Below are 12,020 nucleotides of genomic sequence, written 5' to 3' on the forward strand. Positions count from 1 at the left end.
ATTATTTTACATGCCTCCGTGACTTGTTCTCTATTACTTAGTGCCAAGCTGCATAAACTACATATCAAGCATTTATGTAATGCATCTAATTTGTGCATAAATGGCTGTTATGTTTAATAAAGTTGACTAACTACAGCAAATCAAGTACCTGCACGCCGTTTTTGTTGTCTTGTCTCCCCTCAGACGCGCTATAATGGTGATCCTGCACGCAATTCTCAAAACACCCACAAGATGGCGCGTTTATCGGTGAATCCGATATTACAAAACCGATATCAGATTATGGAAAAATGCTTAAATATCGGGAAAAATATTGGTAAATCGATATATCGGTCGATCTCTAATCCAAACAGCTGATAAAAAACACCACAAGTAATCCACATGACTCTTTTACGTCAGTTAACATCTTGTGAATTGAAAAGCTGCTTTTTTTTGTAATAAATCCATCAAGATTTTTTAAACTTCAAACCGTTGCTTTCGTTTTGTCTGAAGCAGGAGAGAAATATGGACAGATTAAGGAATATTTACAACCAAGAACCATCCAGAACAGTTTTAAACAAATAAGTGGACTTGGACTTTTTCACTGGAGGAAGTGTTATAATGGATTACAGACTTCTATTTTTGGCCAGAAGTGACGGTTTAAAATTAAAACACCTTTATAATGGATTTATTACAAACACACAGCTTTTCACGTCACAATACATTAATTGATGGACTGGACTGGAGTCATGTGGATTAATTTGGTGGATTATTGTGATGTTTTTATGAGCTCTCATACTGACGGCACCCATTCACTGCAGAGGATCCATTGGTGAGCGAATGATGTAATGCTAAATTTCTCCAAATCTGTTCTGATGAAGAAACAAACTCATCTACATCTTGGATGGCCTGAGGGTGAGTACAATTTCAGCAAGTTTTGATGTATTTTAGCTTCTGGTAAGATTGTAGAAAAGCATTGCTACTATCAATATCTAAAATAAACAGACCATTTCTACAAACACAAAGAGCAATTGGTCTTGACATTTTGTCTGTGCAGATCACAGGTGCGTCTGCAGAGTTTGGGGTGGGTTGTGTTTTGGTTTTGGATGCGTTGCGCTTCTGTGGTTCCTGTCAGTGAGCTTTAACCAGACTGCCTGTCTCTTCTCCTCTCAGACCGCACGGTCAAAGCGAGCGTTCCCTGGTACTCTGACTGGAAAGAAACACTCACCCAGCTGAGCTCGTCCAAGTACTACACAGGTATTCCCTTCCTTCCCCTGCTGGGTGTGTTTGAGAGGGCTTCCCTCAGTCGCCTTCTCCACGTCATTTCCCGGCCCGGCTCGCTCTGTAGCAGAACTCTCACTCTTCTTTCCTCTTTCCAATCCAGCTTCCTCCACTTTCTCAGGATGTTAGTGGTGGTTCTTTAGCTTTGTGTGTGTTTGAGACTCATTGTGCTGAAACTCTCAGTGGTAGACGGGCTCATAGCTTTGCCAAATAATAGATTGGCGATCTCTTTAGTTACTGTACATCCAAATAGTTGGTGTTCCAATTGACAATCAGTTTTGACTGAAATTTAAGTTTTTTTTTTTTTTTTTTTTTTTTCAGAACTGTTTGGGTTCAGTTTGTTTGTGAGATTTTAGTTCAATGAGTCATTTTACCCATTCAGTCAGAATGTGTCTCACTTTATAGTCTAGTTTCTTTTCCTCTTTAGAGCCATCATTCCTTTTGCTGTGAAGTAGTTTACATGTGCTTTTTCTGAATTCAGGCTGAGTAAATTTTAACGTAGTTCATCAGTTTGATTTAATGTGAAATATTGGTTTCTTTCTGTTAAATTCACAGTTAAAAACAACTGTGGTGGCCAGAAATTCAGAAAAATACTGTAACAATGTTTTCAATATTATGGTTGGCATATTTGTGCCTCTACGAGGCCAATACTCGTATAAAGACAGGGTCATAAACACAAATAATGCAATAAACATTTACTAAATAATGTAAAATGTAACTGACATATTACTGATGACAATAAAAATAATTCTGGTAATGTCCTTGTACTGTTTTTAACATAGCATTTATGGTAATTAAAAGTTTTTCCAAAAACCATATGTTTGACATATAATGTAGTGTTAAACCAATTTAAACCACATTTTTTCACTGTCTTTGGCAAGATATGTATCAGTAAAAAAAACTTTTTCTGTAGCATACAATATAAACATTTTTTTAAACACTGCATTGGTACACTAATGCTCTGTTGAGTAAAAAAATAGGTGATTGTTTAAATTTTTGGATTTTTTCTTTACCTTTTTCTTTACTGTGTATTTATTAAGGATGTGCAAAACACTTTCAAAAATGCCTGTTTTGTAGTGTAGATATGGTGTACAAGCTCTACCCTCTCTGTAAAGATTCAGATAAAGAATTGAACGTGAGGCTGCCAGAGTGAAGTGCATTATAAATTGTGCTTATTATCATGAATGATTCTGAGGGGGCCATTGATTGAGACGAAATGTCAAGGAACTCAGCTAATGAAGTTGGAGCATAAAAATCAATCTTCTCCTCATTGCTGGATGTAATTAAAAGGAGAAACTGATCATGAATAAAAATGTTTCAACCTGTTTTGAACATCCTGTTTCTCTTTAAAAAAAAAAAAAAAAAAAAAGAGGGTTGAATGCTAATTAGGTCCTTAAGTGTTCAAAGTGATTTAAGATGCAAATTTCTGTGGGACACATCTAATCATTTCAATAAGAATCCACACAGGAATTTCGCCAAAAGATTTTGCAACCGGTTCAAGTTGCTTCATAAACCAACAGGAAGCATACATTTCTACACTGTTAACCATAGATTTTTTTGCACACAATATTTCGCTCATGTGACCTTGATCTTTATACTTTATATTTGCAGGATAAGGAAGAGCTTTTATGTGCCACTATCTTTCTTTTTTATTTTTTTGAAGAACTGTATTTACATTTAAATAAACGATTGGGAACGTATTAGATGGTTGGATTTAAACATTCTTTAATTTTATTTCTGTTTTATTGCTATTTCTGTTTTATTGCTGTAAACATCTTGCTGTAAAACTGTGATTTGTTCTAATTTCTTGCATTTCTTTGGGGGTTTCTATTCGTCTTGGCTTTCATAATGTGCTTCTCTCCTTTTCCGCCTGGAGGGCTGGTCACGCGGCCTGTAATAATCTTGTTCCTGAACAAGACAATATTTCTTTGTGTTTATCTTACAGCAACAACACCATGGTTTGAGACTTATCGGGAGAACTTCCTGCAGTCCATGCCAGCATCAGAGCATGAGTTCCTCAACCACTACCTGGCCTGTATCCTTCCAGATTCTTTGCTAATAACTCTACCTCATTTCTTTTTATGCTTGTATTTTTCCTCTCTCTTTACCACGAGGGATGCATTGAAATTTGAACCTTATATAACGTACAGCTAAGACTGCTATAAAATGTCATGAAGTATAGTTTCTATAGTAAATTGTTTAATAAAATGGCAATTAAAAACTCTATTAATGACCAACTCTGCTTTTATTTGATCAAAACTACAATAAAAATAATACTGGGATGTATTATTAAGTTTTACATCATTCACATCACAACTTTTGAATGGTAGTGTATCTTGCTTAGTAACAATAAGAAAATTCCAAACTTTTTTTACCCAGTCTGGCCAGATTTTTATTTGATTGGTTTAAAAAAAAAAGATGTACAGCACAGTAAAGCATCCTTTTCTGTCAGTCTCAGATTTGTCCATCTGTATTCTGCGAGATCTCCTGAACTCGGGTGCAGGTATGTTGGTGGTCTCATCCCATGAGGCAGTGCCGACAGAACAGTTCCTCAAGCTGTCACAGGAACAGCACCGTATCCAGCACAGTGGGGAATTCACTCATCCCAAATGGTTCAATCCCAACACGCTCAAATATTATGTCCTGCTCCATGATATCAGTGAAGGAGACGAGCAGAGGTGTGTGTGTGTCTTAAGTGTTCTCCTATACCTGTGTTACATGTTTCCTTGGTTAAGCTTTCTTCTTTTTTTTCTATTTTTTTTTTCTATCAAACTTTTACACAGTCAAACAGTCACACATGCCACACATAATGGTAAAAGGGATAGTTCACCCAAAAATGTGAATGCTGTCATTATTTAATCAGCCTCATGTCATTCCAAACATATTCAAAATCTTAATTTGAAGTCATTATTCACTGAAAATCTCCCCCTAAAAGGAGATAAATTTGAAGAAGTTTGTAAGAAATGCAATGCTTGGAAGATTATTAACTTTTTTTTTTTTTATTTCTTAAGAAAATTCTGGAAATTTAGTAGTGTATCACTTGGTGACCAATGGATCCTCTGCAGTGAATGGGTGCCGTCAGAATGAGAGTCCAAACAGTTGATAAAAACATCACAATAATCCACAATTCAAACAAATCCACAATTAAGACATTTTTAATTTTAAACCATTGCTTCTGGCTAAAATATGAGTCCATTATCTATAAAATGTTGCGAGAACAACAGGGGGGTGGACTTTTTCCACTGGATAAAGCATTATTAGAAACTATGAACTAATATATTTTGTCCAGAAGTGACATCAGGGTGAAAAAAAAAGACAAAATATCTGTGATAACTTTTTGTTCTTTAATTACTTTTTTGTGTGTTTTTGTGTGCATTTGCATAGAGCCAGGTGTACGTGAGCATGCGTTCACTCATGATTCATCATCGTTACTTTCACTGGAAAATAATTCTTAATTAAACCGCTTTTAGAATGTAGCTAATGCTTGGAATAAATGTCCATTGTGAATCATAAATGCTTTGAATGCAGTTCAAAGCTTTTGATATTCCAACTGCTTGTTCTGATTCTGCAATTAAACGAACAGAGTTGATTAACACTGGAAACATGTATCTAACACTGCCTCAGGGATTAAAACTAAAGTGATGTCAGGAGAAAACATTTCTGCTTCTGCTTTGTAATTGCATACATTTAATTAGAGAAAGTAGTATGAGTAGAATAAAAATGAATCTTAAAGGCAACATGAATGCTTTTGCAAAGCATTTTTCTATGAATATTAATTTTTGACGTCATCCACTTCCTCCTCAGAGAGTTCTCTGCATGCAGATAAGTTACCAATCACAGTAATCGTATGCTGCCTGCAGCCTCAAGGTCTGATGAATAGAAGATAAGCTGACTGTGGGGAGAAAGATTAGGCTGTCATATATATTTATGATGATATAGAACAAATATTGATGTCTGTCTCTGTGTCTCTCAGGGCGGACTCTGTGTACGAGGATATGAAACAGCGGTATGGTACTCAGGGCTGCTATCTGCTCAAGATAAACTCCAGGAGTGGTAGCACTGGTGCGGACGAACAGATGCCGGACCCCTGGAGTCAGTACTTACACAAGACCAGCATACACAGCCCTGTGAGTGCCACAACTTCACTCCAGGATCTGAACATACAACTCATAAACTTCTGATTATCGTCATAAGGTCTGGTCCACATAGCAGCTTATTGTGGCCAAAAATTAAGTTTTGATAATGGAAACCTCGCAAATCCAGGGTGTAAGTTTAATACAATATTTTATTTTTAATAAATTACATTCATGGAACATGGTGAAAGAAATCACTACTATTTTATTGTAATATAAATTTTTATTGTGTTCTTCCACCGTTGTCAATAAAGTTAAAGTGCCCCTATTATGGGTAATGAAATCTTAATATTTTGGTTTTGGGAGTCCCCAACAACAGGATGACATCCATGCAAGGTCAAAAAATGCTTTCATTTGTCTTATATGCATTTATTTTTTACCTTACTTGCTCAACGACTCCCAAACGATTTACTCAACGATCCATTTGGCGCTAATCTGCAGTGATTGGTCAGATTGGTCTCATTTTCATTTCATCATGCCTGTAATGCCTGATAAAGCAGCGTTTGTAAGCGCAGTGCTGCTATGTGTACAGCGTTACTGGGGAAACCGCTATTTTACTGCTCCAAAAGCGGCACCTAGTGGCGTTTTCATTTAGTCCAATGCAAAAAGACCAACAAGTGGGTGGGCAATATGCTAATGTCATTGAGGTCAACATGAAACGCTTGGGATTTGTTTTAAAAATGACTCGTTTCAATGATTCAGAGTCGACACTTTCTTTTGAGAGACAATAACTTTATACATGGCACACTTTCAGATTTAAAACTTTGCAGGATGTTTTTATTCACTTAGAGCTGTGTTACAAACTGCATGAAAGGTCATTTAAAAAAATCCATAGTAGGGACACTTTAATTAACCAAATATTATGAAATATTGTTCTCATACTTTTGTCAGCTGAACCCATATTACATCAAATATTTCCTTGAAGTACGAATACAAGATTTAATATTTAAATGTTGTTAATATGTCAATATTTCAATCTCTGACCATGCTTTATGGTCACATGAAATGCAGGTAAACATAATTGGGTATAAAATAACTTTTTTAAGGTGACAATTGCAGGTCATAATTTTTTACAATAAATGTGAATTTGTAAAACTAAAATAGGTTTTGATCGCCATGTTAGTAATTTTTACATTATTGTAGTTAGAGACTTACTTATGACATGAAAAAAATAATAATTACTGAAATGATTTGCTTCGTCCAACATGTATTGGCCTTATGGAATTACTCTGTTGTATCACTGTTAAATTTCTCTGAATTTGGAAAGTTGAATTGGATCGGCTAAATGAAATGTTCCTCATCCCTGGTGGTGTTTTATAGGAGCTATACGAAGACTCTGCAGTGAGTAATGCGGTTGAAAACAACATCAGCGCAGAGGAAGATGGTCTTGATCCCTCCATTAGAGGTTAGTCCGGCACAGTTGAACCCCATTATCAGGGATTTTGGCTATAAGCCTCATATTGATGAGATTGATTGAGTGATTGTCTAATGTTAATTAGATGTTCCTCTCGTGTTTGCAGACGGCATCTCAGAGACTCATCCTCTGCAGCTGGACCAGCCCACTGATGCTGGTTACCCTAGCAACAACGTCAGTCAGTCTGTAAACAATGTAGATGTGACAAGGCCTGAAAAACAGGCCAGCGTGACCTCTCACACCACCCCGACCCCTCGAGGAACCTGCCTGACCCTGAATGACCACGACCACATCCGGCAGTTTATCCAAGAGTTCACCTTCAGAGGATTACTGCCACACATCGAGAAGAACATACGCCAGCTAAACGACCAGGTACATAAACGCAAACCAACCATGTATTTCATCTAATTCATTCCAAGTCTCTGTACTGATTGACTCTTGCTTCGATTTTCCTGGAAGCTGTGTATTTTATTTGTGTATTTTGAGATAATGTCAAGTTTGGGGGCTGTAAATTTTTGAAAGAAGTTTTGAATTGTCAGCCAGGCTGCATTTATTTAATTAAAAATATGTATATAAAGGTAATATTTTGAAATATTTTTATAACTTCAAAAAAAACTTTTAGCTATTTTAATATAGTTTTTGTAAATGTAATTAATTCATGTGATGCAAAGCTGAATTTTCAGCATCATTAATCCAGTCTTTAGTGTCACCTTTCATATTAATATCAGTGTTAAAAACATTTGCTTAATGTTTTTTTTTGTGGAAACATTTTATTCAGAATTATTTGATAAATAGAAAGAACAGAACATAAAATAGAACATACTTTTATAACATTAATACAGTCACTTTTGTTCATTAAAACTTGCTTAAAAGTGTCATTTCTGAAGAATATTATTAAGTACTTTGTATATTGCTTTTGAAAAAAAAAATAATAAAAAAAAAAAAAAAAAAAAAAATATATATATATATATTATATATATATATAAAGAATATATATATATATATATAATAAAGAAATAAAAAAAAATTGAAAAGTATTAAGTTCAAAACCTCACCTAATAATGTTCTTAAAAAACCCAAAAAAAGATTAAAATAAAACTCAAAACCTCACCTAATAATGTGCTTAAATTACCCAAGAGTCGAGGGTACATTAATATGAATTTCCTTAGCTTTTGACAGTAATGCAAATATATATATTGTTTTTATATATCTAAAACTTGTTCTCCATAGCTGTTGAACTTCTCTTTTCTGTCATTTTCTTCATCTTTATTTATCTCTCATTCTAGCTTGTCTCAAGAAAAGGTCTGAGCCGATCTCTTTTCTCCGCCACTAAGAAGTTGTTTGGTGGAGGGAAGGTCCCAGAGAAGAGTATCGCTGAACTAAAGAACACTGCAGGGCTGCTGTAAGTGATTTGAAGTACAAATTAAATTTTTTTTGTTGTTCTCATCTGACTCTTGACCCCTGTGATATCAGCTATCCCTCAGAGGCCCCAGAGCTTCAGATCAGGAAGATGGCTGACCTCTGCTTCCTCGTTCAGCACTATGAGCTGGCCTACAACTGCTACCACACCGCCAAGAAGGACTTCCTCTCTGACCAGGCCATGCTGTATGCTGCTGGAGCGCTGGTGAGACGCACACAACAGTCATTGTGCAGCTGCTGCTTGAGATTAGGGACTCTAGCGCTGTTTCTGTGGGTTATCAGAGTGATACTGTTTGAACTTGCCTCAGACTGAATGCCTGCTGTCTCTGTGTCTATAGGAGATGGCTGCTGTCGCTGCCTTTCTGCAAAGTGGGGCACCCAGGCCGTACCCAGCACACTACATGGACACGGCCATTCAGACCTACAGAGACGTGTGCAAGTAATGCATTCGCTTGCATTTGGTTTTGTAGCATGTTACCACTTCGTTAATTCATATGGAATTATTTTTATTCATTTGGTAACATAATGTTTTTAGTATTTTAAATTTAAAATATTTAAAAACAATATTAAGTAAATCTGATGCTTTTAAAGTTAAGATATAATATAAGTTTTGAGAGTTGTAATACATTAAACAACTACCCATTTGAGTTTTTGCTTCAGTGTTTCATACTGAATTTCAAAAATAAGTTTAGTACTTTACAGTTTTTATTATTATTTTAAATCAATGAATGAATAAAATAATAAATGGAATTAGTTTTAGTTTTTTCTTTCTGTTGTAGCATCATACGTTTTTGTTTTAATGTTATTTTTTTTCTTCAGTTTTTTAAAGGGGTCATCGGATGTGAAATGCACTTTTGCAAGTTTAAACATAAATGTTTGTTGGCAGTGTGTGTACACAACCACCCTAAAATGATAAATATCCACCCAGTGTTTTTTTTAAATCTACTAAAATCTTTACCTCTTTCTCAAATCAAGCCGTTCTCAGCTTCTTGTCTGTGTGACATCATTTAAATAAATAAATAAATAAATTAGTGCTGGCCAACGATTAATTGTGATTAATCACATCCAAAATAAACGTTTTTGTGAACATAACATACAGTATATGTGTGTTTATATTGTTTATATAAATACATTATGTTTATATGAATACACACACGCCTGTAAATATTTAAGATAAATGTTATGTTTATTTTAAATATATTTATATATAATATAAATTATATGAATTTAAATATATGCATGTAAATAAATGTCAATATTTTCAAAATTTGTATTGTATGTGTATGCCTTTATATATGCACAATAAATATACATAGTACATACACACATTATATAAACAAAATAATTTATTTTGGATGCGATTATTCATCATTGCCCAGCACTAAAATAAATGTGTATACATTTTCATTCTTGCTTTATTTTTTAGGCCTTGCTTAATTTTTTAAGACTTTAAATTAGATTATTTTTTATTTATTTTATTAGTACTTTAAATAAAAATAAAAAAAAATGTTGTTGCTTCTATTTTTAGGTCAAACATCAGTTTATGTTGCTTAAATGCTTAAGTACTTGATAGATCATTCAGATTTTGTTGGAGACCTGCATGCATATGATGTGTGTATAGACTATTTGTTATGTTTGTGTCACAGAAACATGCTATTGGCTGAGCGGTGTTGTATTTTAAGTGCTGAGATTTTGAAGAGTCAGACCAAATACTCAGATGCTGCCACACTTCTGATCAAGATGACCACTGAGGTGAGCTCAAGTCCCAGCTGACAGCCTTTCTGAATCACATCTGAATTACTAAAACTAAACCAAATGTTTTAGAAGCGTGTCCTTTCAAACAGGTGTTCCCGCTTCAAACTCATGTTTTTGGCTAGGCCAATTGCCAATTCAAATCACTTCCTCTTTCCCTCTCTGATAGGACTCTGACCTGCGGAGCGCACTCCTGTTGGAGCAGGCGGCTCACTGCTTCATTAATATGCGCAGCCCCATGGTGAGGAAGTTTGCCTTCCACATGATACTTGCTGGTCATCGTTTCAGCAAAGCTGGACAGGTATGACAGCAGACATAAGAAACGCTTTCCTAAAATTTACACATCTGTCATTGTCAGCATTAGTATTAAGTAATGAAACATGGATTCAGGGGTTTTCAGATTTTGTCTTTGACAGTTTAGGGCCTTGGAGTAAAAAAGTTCGACATGCAATGCATTAAATGGATCAAGAGTGGACATAATTAAAATGTAATTTTATTGAAGACCTGCCATCTAATGAAATTACAGTAATTTTCCCTTATAATGTCCTCAAATTGGATGAGATCTGCATTGGATAGATTTATCACTTTCTGAGCATTTAAAGTCATCGCAGCTAATCCTCTCAGCATGGTGAGTGCATAAATGCAATGGAATGAGGTCATTGTGGCCTCTGATAAAAAATGTTTAGTAAGTAAAAACTAAAAGAGATTTAGAAGAGAAAATTTATAGCTTAAACCTGAAGGGGTAACATAAGGGGTAGGCAATGTACCAGTAGGCAAGATTGACCGATATAAATTTTTCAACTGAAAGAGATTTTGGACTCATCTCTAGCAGTTACAGACTCACGTGACATTGCTGTACTATGTGGTCACAACCACCCTATAATGATAAAGATACACCCAGTGATTTGTTTTTTATTTTTTATCTCATTAAATCATTTCCCCTTTCTCATATCAAGCCATTCTCAGATGCCTGTCTGTGTGACGTCACACAGTCCCAGGCCCCTCCCACGATTGTTGATTGACACTAGCATTTTACCTTAGACCTGCTCTGAGTGCTCCTAAGTGATTGAGGTGTTCTGTTGTTGGATGTAATAATGAACATCGCAGTCGTCATTTACTCCCGACATCTGAGCTGCAGAAGACGCAGTGGATTACCTTTGTTTTTGAAGGGATTGCATCATCTGATCTGCCTAAATGCGTTTGGCCTAGGGCTGCATGATAAATATAATTTCAGCATCAATATCACGATGTGTGCATCCGCAATTGTCACATCGCAGGATATATTTATACTGATCGTTTTCTTTGCTCACACAGACACATCACTGGACACGACAAAGCGACTGTTGCAGATCATCTGAACTGTGTCAGTACGTCATAAATAGAATGCGGCCTCAGTTTAATGCTGGGGATTTGTCATGTTGCACCGCATCCAGTGTAGACAGCATCACTGATTTTAATGGGTTCATCTTCTTGTCGTGTCCAGTGTAGACACAGTGAGAGCCACGCAGATGCACGTGAATTCTGAGTTCCGTTCATTTCCATGTGTATTAATGACAAATATGTGTAAAATTATGTCAAAATGCATGTCTCTGCAAGTATCCTTGTAAACACGGTTGCTTATGGCTTAGGTGAAGGTAAACAATTATGAAAGAAAATGGATGTGTAAGAAAATTTTGTAGCTTTAACACAGGTTTATAACGCCCCATTCACACAGGGTGTCGGCGTCAACGCCTCATGTTTACTTTGAATGGAGTGATGTCAAGCATTGCCGAAATGAATTTTGGGTCCGTCGCGTTGTCCTTTGCTTGCGGCAGAAGTTGAAAAATGTTAAACTTTTCAGCCAACGCAGGGGTCAGCCAATCAGATCGACTTATGCAAATACCCTAGTGGAGACACTAGCCAATTGCATTCATGCAACACCACGGCTAAAGCGAACAGTCTCATGAGAACTACTCCTCACCCCACGGAAGAGAGGGGCGGGGTGAGCAGAGCTCATTAGCATTTAAAGGAACATGGACTAAAACAGCTTGCTGAAAACAGAGCTG

At 35.9% G+C, this 12,020-nt stretch overlaps 1 protein-coding gene across 4 annotated transcripts in view; it reads left to right on the top strand.

The window, feature by feature from the left end:
* The window catches only part of trappc8 (trafficking protein particle complex subunit 8), a 52,975-nt gene that overhangs the window by 9,107 nt on the left and 31,848 nt on the right, over window positions 1–12,020 (top strand). For 2 of the 4 annotated variants that reach the window (XM_042746727.1, XM_042746730.1), the window contains 11 exons: window positions 1,150–1,233; window positions 3,203–3,292; window positions 3,761–3,935; window positions 5,231–5,384; window positions 6,711–6,795; window positions 6,911–7,176; window positions 8,091–8,206; window positions 8,278–8,428; window positions 8,562–8,662; window positions 9,870–9,975; window positions 10,145–10,276. In XM_042746727.1, the coding sequence (XP_042602661.1) occupies window positions 1,150–1,233; window positions 3,203–3,292; window positions 3,761–3,935; window positions 5,231–5,384; window positions 6,711–6,795; window positions 6,911–7,176; window positions 8,091–8,206; window positions 8,278–8,428; window positions 8,562–8,662; window positions 9,870–9,975; window positions 10,145–10,276 (1,460 nt within the window). The remainder of the gene's footprint in view (window positions 1–1,149; window positions 1,234–3,202; window positions 3,293–3,760; window positions 3,936–5,230; window positions 5,385–6,710; window positions 6,796–6,910; window positions 7,177–8,090; window positions 8,207–8,277; window positions 8,429–8,561; window positions 8,663–9,869; window positions 9,976–10,144; window positions 10,277–12,020) is intronic. The other 2 variants (XM_042746728.1, XM_042746729.1) reach the window with 2 other exon arrangements.

The sequence above is a fragment of the Cyprinus carpio genome, chromosome B20 (assembly GCF_018340385.1).
Source record: "Cyprinus carpio isolate SPL01 chromosome B20, ASM1834038v1, whole genome shotgun sequence".
In the NCBI taxonomy this organism is placed as follows: domain Eukaryota; kingdom Metazoa; phylum Chordata; class Actinopteri; order Cypriniformes; family Cyprinidae; genus Cyprinus; species Cyprinus carpio.